Raw genomic sequence first — 18407 nt, forward strand, 5'->3', positions numbered from 1 at the left:
TTAGTGGACGGTTAACAGTAGAGAGGAAGACCTGTAGCTGTTGACAGTTTACAATGGAAGTTGTTTTAGTGGACGGTTAACGGTAGAGAGGAAGACCTGTAGCTGTTGACAGTTTACAAGTTGTTTTAGTGGACGGTTAACAGTAGAGAGGAAGACCTGTAGCTGTTGACAGTTTACAATGGAAGTTGTTTTAGTGGACGGTTAACAGTAGAGAGGAAGACCTGTAGCTGTTGACAGTTTACAATGAAAGTTGTTTTAGTGGACGGTTAACAGTAGAGAGGAAGACCTGTAGCTGTTGACAGTTTACAATGGAAGTTGTTTTAGTGGACGGTTAACAGTAGAGAGGAAGACCCTGTGAGCTGTTGACAGTGACAGTTTACAAGTTGTTTTAGTGGACGGTAGAGAGGAAGACCTGTAGCTGTTGACAGTTTACAATGGAAGTTGTTTTAGTGGACGGTTAACAGTAGAGAGGAAGACCTGTAGCTGTTGACAGTTTACAATGGAAGTTGTTTTAGTGGACGGTTAACAGTAGAGAGGAAGACCTGTAGCTGTTGACAGTTTACAATGGAAGTTGTTTTAGTGGACGGTTAACGGTAGAGAGGAAGACCTGTAGCTGTTGACAGTTTACAATGGAAGTTGTTTTAGTGGACGGTTAACAGTAGAGAGGAAGACCTGTAGCTGTTGACAGTTTACAATGGAAGTTGTTTTAGTGGACGGTTAACGGTAGAGAGGAAGACCTGTAGCTGTTGACAGTTTATAAGTTGTTTTAGTGGACGGTTAACGGTAGAGAGGAAGACCTGTAGCTGTTGACAGTTTACAGTTTACAAGTTGTTTTAGTGGACGGTTAACAGTAGAGAGGAAGACCTGTAGCTGTTGACAGTTTACAATGAAAGTTGTTTTAGTGGACGGTTAACAGTAGAGAGGAAGACCTGTAGCTGTTGACAGTTTACAATGGAAGTTGTTTTAGTGGACGGTTAACGGTAGAGAGGAAGACCTGTAGCTGTTGACAGTTGACAATGGAAGTTGTTTTAGTGGACGGTTAACAGTAGAGAGGAAGACCTGTAGCTGTTGACAGTTTACAATGGAAGCTGTTTTAGTCGACGGTTTAAATAACAGCGTATGGTATGAATTTACAAGTTCTTTAATATTTACAACACGACGTTTCTCGGCTACTTCTTGTCCCTTCATCAGGAGAATGACAGAATATGATTACGAGCAAAATATATAGTGTGTACAGGAAGCCAGTGAGATAGTATTACAGATTGAGATGTACAGAGATCAAGGAGATTAGGTGATCAAAGAGATTAAGTGGCATGTTTATACAACGAAAGGGATATACATGATAGGATTGATTGGAAGCCACTTGTGAAAACAATGATGGGAAGCCACTTATGAAAACAATGATGGGAAGCCACTTATGAATACAAATGGGGAGCCACTTATGAAAACAATGATGGGAAGCCACTTATGAATACAAATGGGGAGCCACTTATGAAAACAATGATGGGAAGCCACTTATGAAAACAATGATGGGAAGCCACTTATACCATGGGAAGACACTTATGAATACAAAGATGGGAAGCCACTTATGAAAACAAAGATGGGAAGCCACTTATGAGTACAAAGATGGGGAGCCACTTATGAATACAAAGATGGGAAGCCACTTATGAAAACAATGATGGGAAGCCATTTATGAAAACAAAGATGGGAAGCCACTTATGAATACAAAGACGGGGAGCCACTTATGAATACAAAGATGGGAAGCCACTTATGAAGACAATGATAGGAAGCCACTTATGAAAACAATGATGGGAAGCCACTTATGAAAACAATGATGGGAAGCCACTTATGAAAACAATGATGGGAAGCCACTTATGAAAACAATGATGGGAAGCCACTTATGAAAACAATGGTAGGAATACACACATATGGAAACACACACCAAAGCATGTACAGCGATGAAGGGGAACATGGGATAACATGTGTAAATATTAAAGAGGTTGTAAATATTAAAGAGGTTGTAAATCCATACCATACGTTGTTATGTTACCTTTCAACTCCTAAATGCCCATCAAGCACCTGACGGTTTAGAATGGAAACAACAGAGAGGAAGGTGTTAAGTGGGTAGTTAACAGCAGGGTGGGAAATATATTAGTGGATAGTTATAGGTTCGAAGCTATTTTAATTGAGAGTTCACAATATAGCGGAAACTGTTTTCGGGGACAGGTGTTCTCAACTCTCTACGGAGGTATCGTATCGGAGCAAAAGCTGGGATTTTAAGTGACTGAATCAGACTTTCATTTGGGTAAACATATGTCTACAGCAACAAAGAAGGTAAGTTTTTAAATAAAGCTATGACACGTGGCACTTGGTGGGTATACTGAAGACAGTTGGCCACGTGGAAGGATGCAGTAATGCCAGCAGGATATGATGCATCCTCTCTCCACTATAGTGATCGTATACCCTAGAGAATATCGAGGATGGATATGATGGTGACATGGTTGATTATTCCGGTCGGATGCGGACAACTTTTAGTCACTCTAACAGTGTAACATTGTAAGGAGCAATACCCCTCCCACTTTAAGTCATATTTTTTTCTTTGTGTTGTCTTTTTAGGAGGTCCTTCTGAGAGGGTACGTAGTCCCGAAACATTCACAGGAAAATTAAATTTACCAGATGTTTTAAATGTATTATATTTGTCATTTTTATTTTGGCTAAATTTTGACTACAATCGGAAGCTGTTGAAGAGTTAACATAAATGCAGCTAGGGTCTATGCTGGTTGCAAAGGTACTGTAAGTCCCCATGGTCCCTATATAGAATGGTGATCAGCCTTCAGTTGCTGGTGATCTATAGCCCGTTTTTATATTGTACTGTTGTCTCGAGTGATTTATTTTTATGATAGGGTACTAATTTTAAATTAAGAGCTCTGATAATCTAATATTTTACTGTACTTCGAGGACAGGTTTTTACGTTCTAAATTTCTTGATTTTATTATTGACATAAATTGAATTGTTCTCGTCACGATAAGGCTGCAATATTGCCGATGTGACGCTGTATATTAACTCATTCACTTTTCAGGAGGGTGTTAGTTATGGAGTGTATATTTTTACCAGGAACCGTACATGTCAACTGCCATAGGTAAAGTCAAGGTCATATAAGTATTATATGAAACCTCTACTTTGAAAATCTCAGATCAGATCCGGCATTGAAAACCCTAATTACGAGCGAATAACCCTTCACATTTAAACTGTGCATTGCGTGTCAAAATGTGTTAGAATTTATAACTCAACTTTCCAAGCATATAGTGTATCTGTAGAGTGAAAATGAGACCACGCATATATACACATTACAGGTGAGCCTTACACAACACGCCCCCCAGGAGTGGGTAATAAATCCTACAGCGTTATATTACACCTGGCTTCGTGGCGGACAATTTACAGCTTGGTACTGACTGGCAGTGTTGAAACACATATTTGCCTGTTTAATCTTGAACAGCTCAGGAAGTACATGCTATTAAATTTTATTTTGTTAAAGTGGGTGCTCAACAAAGTGTAATGTAAATTAATGAGTATAAATGGATTAATTTTTTATACCTGTACAAAAGACAATCTCTGTCACTTCGTATACTTTTCATATATCACATATCCTTTTAAAATATCTACGTACGTAATCGGTGTCATTTTGATGTCACGGTAACAGCGATGTCTGCTGAAATCTAAGTGCTGGGACAGTGTTCATGTTTCACTAGATGGTCTTAATGTATAAACAGGTGAGTGAGTATGGTTTTACGCCGCTTTTAGCAATATTCCATCAATATCACGGAGGGGGACACCAGAAATGGCCTCCACACATTGTACCCATGTGGGGAATCGAACCCGGGAATTCGGCGTGACGAGCAAACGCTTTAACCATTAGGCTGCCCCACCGCCCCTGTAAATAGGTGAGGAGATATGGGCTCAATGCCCCGTGCACGATAACTGCACTTTGGGGGCATTTGAACTACACATAATGAGTTACACATAAAGTACTCTGATCTGTGTATGTTGATGGTTAACCATGACGGGTTAGCTGCAGTTATTTGGAATGGAGTTCTTAACTTCTTTTACAAGTACAATGCCGTCCGGTAATTCCGCACACCTAAGCTCGTCGATCGCAACACGGCAACTAACGTCTCTTATTTTTTGTGGTTTACGTGACTAAACATGCTGGTTTGCATCATATTTACCTAGAAATATAAGTTTTATTGACGACTATAAGATTCTAACGTTGCATTATGCCATACGGTTGACCTTACCGACGTTCTGACGACATCGCTTGATGTCCGGTGTATGTCTTCATTCCTCTTTGAACACATACATAGAAACGTACCACGTATGTTTATCCATACGGATACAACACTGCGTGTACGTAATAAATCCAGTACAGTATGCCTGTATTTTGAGTGATATGAAAGATCGCCTAAGCCTGACAATCAACATTTTGATGTACCGTCCTGTGCCCCGTTCCTCAAAGCGATCGTAGCGCTAAGGTGATCGTAACTCCCATACTTTAACATAGACTTACGACTGTCGTAGCGCTACGATCGCTTTGAGGAACGGGGCTCAGTCCAGGAAACTGACAAAGTGGTGATTATTACAACCACACACAAGCTAAATGTGTTGCCAGGGATCCTGCGGTCACACTCACTTCACACTTCCATGAAACTAAAAAGGTTTCAGTAATATTTACAATTCAATTACACACCTTCCCCGCTGCTGTTTCTAAAAAAACGCACAAATATTTCCTGTCCAGGGCCCCGTTCCTCCAAAGCGATCGTAGCGCTACGACAGTCGTAAGTCTATGTTAAAGTATGGGAGTTACGACTGTCGTAGCGCTACGATCGCTTTGAGGAATGGGGCCCTGTAACTTTTCACGCGTTAAATTGGGATTACACTTTCTCAGTAAAGTACATAGTCCAGTAATGTGGTTGGGTTAAGTCTGGATTCGAGTCCATACTCTCAGAGTCAGGCAGCTAATCGCCAGCACAAAATGTCAGCCATCTAACCCACATTTAACCACTTTCTAAATTGTGTATTCTTGACAATTTTCGGTGTATGTTGTAGGCATTTACAAAGGTTATTTACAGACTGGTCAAGATTTTGGTCAAGGGCCCTTATTGGAGCAGGGGCTGTGGGGTAGCCTAGTGGTTAAAGAGTTAACTCTCACGCTGAAGACACAGGTTCGATTTCCCACATGGATACAATGTGTGCCTCCCATTTCTGGTGTCTCCTGCCGTGATATTGTTGGAATATTGCTAAAAACGGGGTAAAACCATACTCACTCACTTATTGAGCAGGGCAACGCAGGACTACAGAACAGAATATCTGCTGTATGAACAGGTTGTCCCAGTCACTCAGGCATGACCATATAAGTCAGTCAGCCATGACTAGATGGACAAAATTATATCATAAATATAAGTGTATTTTAGAAATATGCAATCAATATTTCAGCAGACTTCGCTACTTCATTCCCAACATTCCTATACCGCCTCCGTGGTGTAGTGGTTAGAGTGTCCGCCCGGAGAGCGGAAAGTCGCGGGTTCGATTCCCGACCGCGTCATACCAAAATACGTTAAAATATGGTACTTGTTGGTCCCTGCCTGGCGCTCGGCATTAATGGGTATAACAAGGACTGGTCGGCTCGGAGTCAGTATAATGTGTCTGAGTGGGGTATTCATGCTTCACTGCGGCATGGTATCTCAGTGGGCTAGCACTATAAAACCAGCTTAAGTCTGGGCTAGTACAAGCAGCCGCACATACACATACACACACATGCACGTCGTCATATGACCAAAATATTCTCAAGCACGACGTTAAACCCGATTTCACCTCATCTCACCTCACACACACACACACACACACACCCCAATTCTCGTAAATACTGCAATGGCTGGTCAACAGATTCACCAGCATTCATATTTCATACATAAATATCAAATAATGAAAAACTCAGGAGTGACCGGATACTGATTATGAAAACTTGTTTGTGGAATTGGTGATTATCTATTGTTCAGCTCACATTACATCTAATTGCCTCGTAAATACACCAGGTCTTTGTGTACACTATTTTCCTCTGTCGATTATGAATGGGGTCTAGACAACATATGAATTGTAATTTGGACTGACAAAAAGCCCAGACAATGAATTTAGTATTATAACTTATAATGCGTCTACTGATGAAATACCTTATTTACATCATAAGACGACATTTATTTCACTTGAAAGAAATAATAATTGCACAAGTATCTTTGAAAGGATAACTAATTGTACAAATCAATATGTCAATAACTATTGGTTTGAATCATAAATTCTAGATTGTATAAATAATAAGACTTGAAAACTTGAGTTGTCACTTGAAAAGACTGGCGTCCATTTGTGCCATCTGCTTATCTAGACTTGCTTATTATGAAGATACAACATTCATTGGCTTATCCATTTGTACTGCCCCCTTATCTAGACTTACTTATCATGAACATACATTCATGGGCTTATCCATTTGTACTGCCCCCTTATCTAGACTTACTTATCATGAACATACAACATTCATGGGCTTATCCATTTGTACTGCCCCCTTATCTAGACTTACTTATCATGAACATACAACATTCATGGGCTTATCCATTTGTACTGCCCCCTTATCTAGACTTACTTATCATGAACATACAACATTCATGGGCTTATCCATTTGTACTGCCCCTTATCTAGACTTACTTATCATGAACATACATTCATGGGCTTATCCATTTGTACTGCCCCCTTATCTAGACTTGCTTATCATGAACATACAACATTCATTGGCTTATCCATTTGTACTGCCCCCTTATCTAGACTTACTTATCATGAACATACAACATTCATGGGCTTATCCATTTGTACTGCCCCCTTATCTAGACTTACTTATCATGAACATACAACATTCAAGGGCTTATCCATATGTACTGCCCCCTTATCTAGACTTGCTTATCATGAACATACAACATTCATTGGCTTATCCATTTGTACTGCCCCTTATCTAGACTTACTTATCATGAACATACAACATTCATGGGCTTATCCATTTGTACTGCCCCTTATCTAGACTTGCTTATCATGAACATACAACATTCATTGGCTTATCCATTTGTACTGCCCTGCTTATCTAGACTTACTTATCATGAACATACAACATTCATGGGCTTATCCATTTGTACTGCCCCCTTATCTAGACTTACTTATCATGAACATACAACATTCATGGGCTTATCCATTTGTACTGCCCCCTTATCTAGACTTGCTTATCATGAACATACAACATTCATTGGCTTATCCATATGTACTGCCCCCTTATCTAGACTTACTTATCATGAACATACAACATTCATGGGCTTATCCATTTGTACTGCCCCCTTATCTAGACTTGCTTATCATGAACATACAACATTCATGGGCTTATCCATTTGTACTGCCCCTTATCTAGACTTACTTATCATGAACATACAACATTCATGGGCTTATCCATTTGTACTGCCCCCTTATCTAGACTTGCTTATCATGAACATACAACATTCATGGGCTTATCCATTTGTACTGCCCCCTTATCTAGACTTGCTTATCATGAACATACAACATTCATGGGCTTATCCATTTGTACTGCCCCCTTATCTAGACTTACTTATCATGAACATACAACATTCATGGGCTTATCCATTTGTACTGCCAGCCTTATCTAGACTTACTTATCATGAACATACAACATTCATGGGCTTATCCCTTTGTACTGCCCCTTATCTAGACTTACTTATCATGAACACACAACATTCATGGGCTTATCCATTTGTACTGCCCCCTTATCTAGACTTACTTATCATGAACATACAACATTCATGGACTTATCCATTTGTACTGCAGCCCCCCTTATCTAGACTTACTTATCATGAACATACAACATTCATGGGCTTATCCATTTTGTTCTGCCCCCTTATCTAGACTTACTTATCATGAACATACAACATTCATTGGCTTATCCATTTGTACTGCAGCCTTATCTAGGACTTACTTATCATGAACATACAACATTCATGGGCTTATCCATTTGTTCTGCCCCTTTATCTAGACATTTTACTTATCATGAACATACAACATTCATTGGCTTATCCATTTGTACTGCCCCCCCTTATCTAGACTTACTTATCATGAACATACAACATTCATGGGCTTATCCATTTGTACTGCCCCTTATCTAGACTTACTTATCATGAACATACAACATTCATTGGCTTATCCATATGTACTGCCCCTTATCTAGACTTACTTATCATGAACATACAACATTCATGGGCTTATCCATTTGTACTGCCCCTTATCTAGACTTGCTTATCATGAACATACAAACATTCATGGGCTTATCCATTTGTACTGCCCCCTTATCTAGACTTGCTTATCATGAACATACAACATTCATGGGCTTATCCATTTTGTACTGCCCCCTTATCTAGACTTACTTATTATCATGAACATACAACATTCATGGCTTATCCATTTGTACTGCCCCTTATCTAGACTTGCTTAATCATGAACATACAACATTCATGGGCTTATCCATTTGTACTGCCCCCTTATCTAGACTTGCTTATCATGAACATACAACATTCATGGGCTTATCCATTTGTACTGCCCCCTTATCTAGACTTACTTATCATGAACATACAACATTCATGGGCTTATCCATTTGTACTGCCCCCTTATCTAGACTTACTTATCATGAACACACAACATTCATGGGCTTATCCATTTGTACTGCCCCCTTATCTAGACTTACTTATCATGAACATACAACATTCATTGGCTTATCCATTTGTACTGCCCCCTTATCTAGACTTACTTATCATGAACATACAACATTCATGGGCTTATCCATTTGTACTGCCCCCTTATCTAGAACTTACTTATCATGAACATACAACATTCATGGGCTTATCCATATGTACTGCCCCTTATCTAGACTTACTTATCATGAACACACAACATTCATGGGCTTATCCATTTGTACTGCCCCTTATCTAGACTTGCTTATCATGAACATACAACATTCATGGGCTTATCCATATGTACTGTACTGCCCCCTTATCTAGACTTGCTTATCATGAACATACAACATTCATGGACTTATCCATTTGTACTGACCCCTTATCTAGACTTGCTTATCATGAACATACAACATTCATGGACTTATCCATTTGTACTGACCCCTTATCTAGACTTGCTTATCATGAACATACAACATTCATTGGCTTATCCATTTGTACTGCCCCCTTATCTAGACTTGCTTATCATGAACATACAACATTCATGGACTTTATCCATTTGTACTGACCCCTTATCTAGACTTGCTTATCATGAACATACAACATTCATGGACTTATCCATTTGTACTGACCCCTTATCTAGACTTGCTTATCATGAACATACAACATTCATGGACTTATCCATTTGTACTGCCCCTTATCTAGACTTGCTTATCATGAACATACAACATTCATGGACTTATCCATTTGTACTGACCCCTTATCTAGACTTGCTTATCATGAACATACAACATTCATGGACTTATCCATTTGTACTGACCCCTTTATCTAGACTTGCTTATCATGAACATACAACATTCATGGGCTTATCCATTTGTACTGCCCCTTATCTAGACTTACTTATCATGAACATACAACATTCATGGGCTTATCCCTTTGTACTGCCCCCTTATCTAGACTTACTTATCATGAACACACAACATTCATGGGCTTATCCATTTGTACTGCCCCCTTATCTAGACTTACTTATCATGAACATACAACATTCATGGGCTTATCCATTTGTACTGCCCCCTTATCTAGACTTACTTATCATGAACATACAACATTCATGGGCTTATCCATTTGTACTGCAGCCTTATCTAGACTTACTTATCATGAACATACAACATTCATGGGCTTATCCATTTGTACTGCCCCCTTATCTAGACTTACTTATCATGAACATACAACATTCATGGGCTTATCCATTTGTACTGCCCCCTTATCTAGACTTACTTATCATGAACATACAACATTCATGGGCTTATCCATATGTACTGCCCCCTTATCTAGACTTACTTATCATGAACATACAACATTCATGGGCTTATCCATATGTACCGCCTGCTTATCTAGACTTGCTTATTATGACGCTACAACATTCATGAACTTATCATTCAGTAGAGCCTTGGAGCAAGGCTATGAAATATATATGTTAAATGGATTCATGTGATGCTTTATAAAAGTCACTCAAATATGAAACTACTTTATACTTGAGCTACTTTTAGTCTGCCTCGATGACTCTTTAGTACGCCCATGAAGATTAATTAGAAAATATTTAACACAGAAGAAATCTGTTGTTTCATGTCTAATAACGTACTCAACTGACTGACGACATTTTCACAAGCAGTCACTTGTTTAACTAGCAGGGTTGTCATTTCACTTGATGAGATACATAATCTGATCAGAAACTATACACATCTGTATTACCTATCTGGGTGATACGAGAGTTACACAATTGGACAAGTTATACACATCTGCAGCACCTATCTAGGTGATACGGGAGTTCATTAAACTCTATATGAATCAAATATGTACTGCCTTCATAAAGCACTGATAACATAGGACAGAGATAGGGAGTGACATGAATATATGAATATAGGCGATGTCACACAAGTTGGATATCACAATTCATTACTGACATAGTGTTGACCCAGTTCCCAACACAGCAGCTTTCATTCCAAACTCTGATTCACTGTACCTATAATTATGTGTAGATAATAAATCTTTCTTCAATTAATTTTTATATGAATCTTAATTCGGGAAAATCTTTACATATAACATAGATAGAAGCCTGACTCTTTTCAGTATGAGACACGCTGTAGGAAGGATGTTATGTTCTCATTTCTTGGATAACAGTAGAGTTTACTCAAAATGAAAAAGCAAAAATTGACACTATCATTTGTTCTTTCCAACATGTCACACAGATTCATATAATTTGTGATGACAAAGTGTTTCAAAACAAAACAACAACAACGAATTAGACTTTGACAATGGAGGACCCCAAGTGACCCTTGACACAAGTTATAAACACTATCTATATCTGTATATCTGCATCCGACAAGATGTCAAGATATGGTAAAACAACTTCAGTTTCACAAGTTACTGTACCTTTAATTAAGATCTTCGCATGTTCCCTGAAAATTTATTTCTCAGTTATATTCAAATAAATAGTTTATTCAATAGTTTAGTACCCTATCTTTAGCGCAAAATTACCAATTTGAAGGCAATATTACACTGTAAAAAATATACACAAATATGAAACAGCAATATTAACAAAGATCATATATGCTTGAATTGATCTATAATATATGTTAAAAAGTGGGAGCCAGGTTCTCTACAGCTGTTTAAAAATTAACTTCAATTCACGAGATGGTGCACTGCTTCAGTGACCAGATAACCATCAGCATGCTTTATTTAAGTCAGTTGTTGGTGTCAATTACTGTCATATGGAGAAAATGTTAAAATAGTTTAAAATATGCTGATCCTATTGAAATAGAAACCTGTAAACCATCCACACACTGTCCTTATAAACGTTGCCGCCAATATCTATCACCATGGAGTTGCCAACAGTTTATCCAATATGAGCTGACAACAGGCTGCTGTTGCCAACCGCTGACCACTATGATTGACCGCAGTGGACATAAGGCTGGCAAAGCCAATCCATGTTGAACAATAAGTTAACACATGTGCCCACTGTCACACCTTCTCCCGATGTCGAGGATTAACCTCAATCTGTGCCCGGAATTGCTATCCGAGGCTTACACGAGTCATGTGGCATCTGGTCAGCGGATCTGTACTGTACACACACTACTCATCAGTCTTCTGTACTCACAAGACAACTACCCTACTCAAACACCGGGAAATATGGGATTTATCACATGAGTGGTTGTTAGGGGAACCCAACGACCTGAGCTTTAGAATGATGTAATCCTTGTTATAACACACTTGAAGATGGATGATGGTTGTGAGGGTTGTTGGGTAAGGAGCAACCGTTAATGGAGATCTACTTAATAAAGGCTTGTACACACAACCTGATGATATGAAGCAGCCATTATGAGATGGCTTGATTAAAAACCTGCACAGATCAGCTAATACTGGTGATATAACTGTTCATTGTGGGATTACGGGGCTTGAATCCACTCATTGAACTAGCAGGGTGAGGTGTCTGTAACCTACACCAGATCAAACAGCAAAGTGATTTGTCTGTGACTTAAAGGCACTATGTCACAGCACACTTCTCTAAAAATATATAATGCATTTCTCTCAAAAATACTATCAACCCTCAGGGAAGATACCATATAATTTATTCAATTTCATATTTACATATTTAGATTACAATATTAAATTAAAAAGTTTGTATGAATTAATGCAACAATGCATTAAATCGACTCTCGCGCCCTCTACTGACCAAACATAATTTCAAGCGAACCCCATTGCGTCATGTCCCTTGGAGAGCTCTTTACGAATATCCTATAACGCAACTTGTGATTGAAACCAGTTTGGCAAACACCACCAACACCATGTCAGACAGTTTTCGATGTACGATGTATGGAGCAATCGTATACATTCCATACATGGCAAGTGTTTGGAAGCTGTTCGCCTCGATGTTTCAATTACAGGCAAGTCGTAGGGGATAATAAGTCTTTTATTGCATCAATAGGAAGCTAAAGTGAGTGCATATGCCCCAATATGTATAATATAGGCCAAAATATTGTCAACATTGTGTAACATTGTGTGCCTTTAAACCAGCCGTTACAGCTGGATGAGGTGCATATAACCTACTCGGCTAATCAACTCAGTTTTCCACTGATCCTCAATTTCTATGTATGATTCCACAAATGCAATTGACAAACAAACACAGATTAATAACAGGTAATAGATCTATCACAGTTTTGCTGTAAGTTCAAGCTGGTGTTGGGCCATTTTTTATGTCTACATGATGAAAGTAGAAACAGTTCCAGTTCAGTTCCGATTTCATATAACCATGAGTTTGTGTCTGGCACAAACAAACCATAATTATTTTTTAAGACATCTGTTGATGAAATTAGCAACCTAAAGACAAAGAAAAATATGGACTCTCAAAAATCAACCAAGTTTATTATCATCAACAAAATAAGAATCACAAACTTAACAAAAGGTACTTTCATGGTACAGTCATAGAAATGTTTCTAGATGCCCATCAGTTTATCTCTCCACACTTGTCTCTATATGAATTCATACATTTCTCCTCAGGACTGAATTCATTCTAAAGATTCAACATAAATACATTACTTGTGACATTAGGGTAGCCTAGTGAAGAAAGCATTTTCTTCTCATGATGAAGATCCGAGTTTGAATCTCAACATGTCACGTCTCATGTGATGTACAAAAACACCTATTTTTCTTCATAGTTCTTCATTAGACCGCTGCAATGCTTAAAGATGCTGGCTGGCTGTATTTCTGAAGTCCATTCTAGTTATTCCAAAGTTTGATGGAATCTGGTACTGAGAATGGTTTCAAGACGCCACTGCTGGGATTACCCACTTCAACTCCTCCAAGAGACATGGAACATGTGGATGAATGGTTACCGAGTTCTTGAAGAATATTACACATCTGGTACAACCTGTATCATGTAGTACATCAGAGGTGGGGGTCAAGTGGGGTTTAATGCCACGTCTTTTGCACTTAAAGTAGCAACATGCATTTGGGTATGCGCGTGTGTGTGCGAGAGCGCATGTGCCTGCCTGCCTGCCTGTCTGTGTGTCTGTGTGCATGCCTGTATGAACTTGTTCTAGTCCGGAATAATGGCAGTTTCATGTACTACCCCATCACGATTTAACTTGGAAACCCCATTCAGACACTCCTGACTCTACCGACTCTGAGTGGTGTAGTCCTTGTTTTATACCATGCTGCAGGCAAGGTAATAACAAGCATCATCTTTCAACAGCTGTGGTATGACAATGCCAAGGATCTTTCAGACCACAGCAGTCACATAGTACAGGCCTAGTACAGGGCTACAGTCATGTCCACGAAGTCTGTGGCGGACATTTTGGTTGAAGAAAGTGCTGTATAGACTTTACATCCATCTCAAGTGCAGCTCTAGCGCCAAGGTTTCCACTTTCAAGTGCTGTATCCTCATTCTCTGTTAATAGTTTCCTGTAAAACAAGAAGTATGGGTCTATAGTATCAATATCTACAATCTGAGGTGACAATATTCTTGAATGGATTGAGGATTACTGCGTGTTGAAACACTACCTCAGTAAGTATAGAAAATACATGTCAATCTGTGAAGGGGAGAGATTATATTGAGGAATATTACAGCCAGTACCTTGGTAAGTGAGTGAGTGAGAGGGTTTGATGTAAAGATGCTTTAAACATTATTACAGTTACAAACAGCAAAGACAAGGGTTATAATCTTGTAATGGGGCGGTGAGGTAGCCTAGAGGTTAAAGCGTTTTCGTTATAGATCGTTTGTAATGGGTACAATGTGTGAAGCCCATTTCTGTCCGTGATGTTGCTGGAATATTGCTAAAAGCAGCGTAAAACCAAACTCAGTCAGTCAGTCAGTCTTCCAACTTCTTCGTTTAATTGATCGCAATATGGCGGAAATATTGCCAATGTGATGTTAAATTTTAACCCACTCATCACGTTATTGACAGAAATACAAGTAACCACTGACTGCACTGTAGATAAGTACAGATACCAGCTTCAGAGGCAGATAGATCAGCAATGTTATCTGATTGTGATGTCATTTAAGCAATGACATCACAATGATCTACAATGCACTGTGATGAAATTTTATAAAAGGAGATATCACTTTATTTCATCCATGCTATATCTCAAGTGGAAGCCAGTCTTAAATGATAAATCACAGTTTGTCAGGGTCTAGAAAAGCCTGAGGTGATGTAGATCCACCTGGTCTCAACTTGTTCCCATTTAAAGAGCAGACTAGTGAGGATTGGGCAGTTACTGGTGTGATAGCAGATCATACACACCATCCAGCTGTGTTAATGAGGGTGAATAGTACACACACACACGCAATATTATCAATTTATTACAAAAATCAAATACATTACTGCTAGCACACAAATCCAGAAAAGGCAATTCAACAAATCGAAGTATTCCAGTCAATTCCATCAACAATATAAACCTTTTATAATAAAAAATGTTTAATGTATTGATAGATTTTACAAATCCATGCAATGTTGTCCAAAGTTCACTCAATATTGAGATTGATAATTTGGGCGAAATTATCTGATCCGTAACCATGATCAGAAGAGAAAAATCACATTCACTTGAGGAGGGTCATATCGTTTTGATACTATCACACATCTGTGAGTAGGCGTACAGCTATTAAGGCAATATTAATTTCTGTGATTAATAAATGAAGCTACTGTGATGTTTTATTTTCATCCATCCACGGACATGAGATGAGTCAGTCCTGTAGAGTGAGCATGTGTATCTCCACGGTGCCGTCTACGCCAGGTGTGACAGTTGCCGTGACAATATCCACGGCGACACATGTACTTCAATCAATACTAGCAAGTGTTACACATAGGCGGGCTGTAATCAAAGTCTCACTTACAAATGGCTGTTGACACAAAATCAGTAACATGTTGTAACGGTTTGTTCAGTCAGTCTCTTGTATGTTCGACAACAAAAAGCATGAAAAGTTAGAGAGCATGAGTGAGTGAGTTTAGTTTTATGTCACTTTTAGCAATATTCCAGCAATATCACAGCAGGGGACACCAGAAATGGGCTTCACACATTGTACCCATGCAGGGAATCAAACCCAGTCTTCAGTGTGACGAGTGAACGCTTTAACCACTTGGCTACCCCATCGCCCCCAAAAGAGCTTAAGGATTATTAAGGTGTCTGTTATATCAGAATATGAGCGCAGATATTTACATATTACATGGCAAGGCTAATATTTTGTTTCACACTGAGGTAATCCTAAAAATCTAAATATTTCAGATGGGAAAAACATGAGATGTAATAAGCTGGGGTCTTGGAGCAAGTCCAAGATGAAATATTTTCAACAACATTAAAGGAAGATGGTGAACACCTGGCGTCTATTTATTCATCAGTGGAGTAAAAATAATTTTATTTGAAATCCAGGTTTTGACTTCATCTCATTGTTTGTTTGTTGTTTAATGCCACACTCAGCAGTCTGAAAATATTTCAAACTGATGTAAAGCAGAACAACTACTACATTGTGAACAAAGAACCACAATGTCAGGTTACAGTGAGACACCAAGTTAGTGTGTCTGGCCACCTGATCTACCAAGTGGCCCTCGCAGAACACTACAGATTGTTGGGGATTAATCTGGAAGCCCAGCATGTCCTCTGAATGTCCACAGAGTCGGAAGCGCTTGGGGTTAACTGGTCAGATACTAAACGCTGACCTAGTGGAAGGTAGTTTGATGGTGATGACAGCTGGGGTTGGATTCTACAACAACCCAGCCAGGACGTAGAGTTCCAACCCCTCTAGGTATCTGACAGACCACTGAAACTTGGCATCCACTTTAGGAAATCTTGTGTGAGTGAGTAAGTTTAGTTATAAGAAAACTTCTAGCAATATTTCAGCAATATCACAGTGTCAGATATCAGAAATGAACTTCAAACGTTGTATTCATGTGGGGAATCGAACCCAGCGTGATGAGCAAACCCTGGGCTACCCCACTGCCACAGGGAATCTGGAGTTGTATCAGGGTACACAGCTTCAGCAAGAAAATGAAACTACAATTTCCACTTCGACTGCACGACCATGTGTGCTAAAAAGCTTTAAGGATGAATCTTTATAGATTTGTCACTTTTTGTAAAAATTAAAGACTAAAACTTTGAAGACTAAAATATTAGCATCTGCATAACTGATAAATGTTTCAGTGCAGTGTAGTGCGGTATCTGAGCCTTCACGTCTGGGCATATGACATAATGGAAGTGTGTTGGCATCCTCAAGGATACTGCATGACGATCAGCAATATCACGGCGGGGGACACAAGAAATGGGCTTTACACATTCACAGATGCCAACCCTAATTTAGCCCAATTAGTATTTTGGCCAAAAACAGATGCAAAAATTAGTATTAGCCTTTCCAAAGAATTTTCTTATTTAATGCAGATTATATAGATATTCTAAGAACTTGTTATCAACCTAAATCAGTAGTGAGTATCATGAATAAAATGTGGATGCAATTTATTGTATGTTACATATGCTATTGATAATTTAACTTAATGTATTTTTAAAAAATTAGTATATTTTTACTGCTATTGTAGTCACGTATTATGTGTTTTTTTTTCAGTAATGACATTGTACCCAATGACATTGTACAGTACTCGATAAAATCAAGGGGCTGGCATGAATCCAGGGTCCAGGACCCTGACAGTACATCTATTTGCCAAATCAAGGTGGCTGGCATGAAACCAGTTGGACCAGGACCCTGAAGCTCCGTCTGAAGTTGCATCCCCACCCCTGTTGCCAGAGTCTTTTAGTTGTTTCTGACTCAGTTACCAGAGTTGTGATTGTATCACCTGTAACAACACAGTGGGTGGTAGGAGGAGTGTGGTCTGAGTGTTGCCCCACCCCTGTGATGCAGCCATGATGCTGGGGAATAGTGGTTACCTCCTCCCTCCCTGAGATAGTGGACTGTATCTGTGCAGCAGGGGATAGTGTGCCCTGTACCTGGATTGTGTGTTGAGGAAGATAGTATTATGATATGGGTCTTGGGTCCAAGTGATGGTTCCGGTGAAACCCCTTATCTAACTGGCGTGCTGGTCTGCTTGGGGGGAATTAACTCAGCAAACAGTCTGAAGTCACAGGAAGCTAATCACAATTTTATTAACGGAATAACATGGGGTGGCCACTGAGAGTCGGAGATAGTGGCAACTGTACCTAGGTGGTGTGGGGATAGTGCTGTACCTGGGAGAGTCTGTACAGCTATCCGAGAGTAGTGAAGGGCGTCTGCTGTCTTCCCCTGGTCTGCCAGGAGGCTGGAGAACTTGCAACAAGCTTGCACTAGAAGGGACTTCCACTCAAGGCAGGGACTACAATCTGAAATACAACCATTCACACTTCACGCAGGTGTCCAAGATCCATTGAGATTCGAATATTGGCCACATGCAACCTATGCCTGAATAAGAGGCAAGTACAGGAATCTGTTGGTCTGGGGCTTGGTAATTACATGTCATTGTTTCAAAACTGAGTGGACCATGATGTCAAGTACTAGATTTTCTGGTCCAGATTTACACCCATCAAGATCCAGGTTAGAACTGAGCTTCAGCA

General features: G+C 39.4%; 1 protein-coding gene and 1 long non-coding RNA gene across 2 annotated transcripts in view; both read right to left on the reverse strand.

The window, feature by feature from the left end:
• Positions 1-13220: 13220 nt before the first annotated feature.
• Positions 13221-17702, reverse strand: LOC124274829. The gene is made up of 2 exons (XR_006898049.1): positions 17637-17702; positions 13221-14282 (listed from the first exon to the last, which is right to left on the reverse strand). It is a non-coding gene; the product is annotated as an uncharacterized LOC124274829 (long non-coding RNA).
• Positions 17703-17952: 250 nt separating this feature from the next.
• LOC124274869 overlaps positions 17953-18407 on the reverse strand; it is a 41973-nt gene continuing 41518 nt past the window's right edge. The window contains exon 5 of the mRNA XM_046710241.1: positions 17953-18176. Coding sequence (XP_046566197.1) covers positions 17953-18176 — 224 coding nt within the window. The remainder of the gene's footprint in view (positions 18177-18407) is intronic.

The sequence above is a fragment of the Haliotis rubra genome, unplaced genomic scaffold (genome assembly GCF_003918875.1).
Source record: "Haliotis rubra isolate DU_JTF1 unplaced genomic scaffold, ASM391887v1 Scf195, whole genome shotgun sequence".
In the NCBI taxonomy this organism is placed as follows: domain Eukaryota; kingdom Metazoa; phylum Mollusca; class Gastropoda; order Lepetellida; family Haliotidae; genus Haliotis; species Haliotis rubra.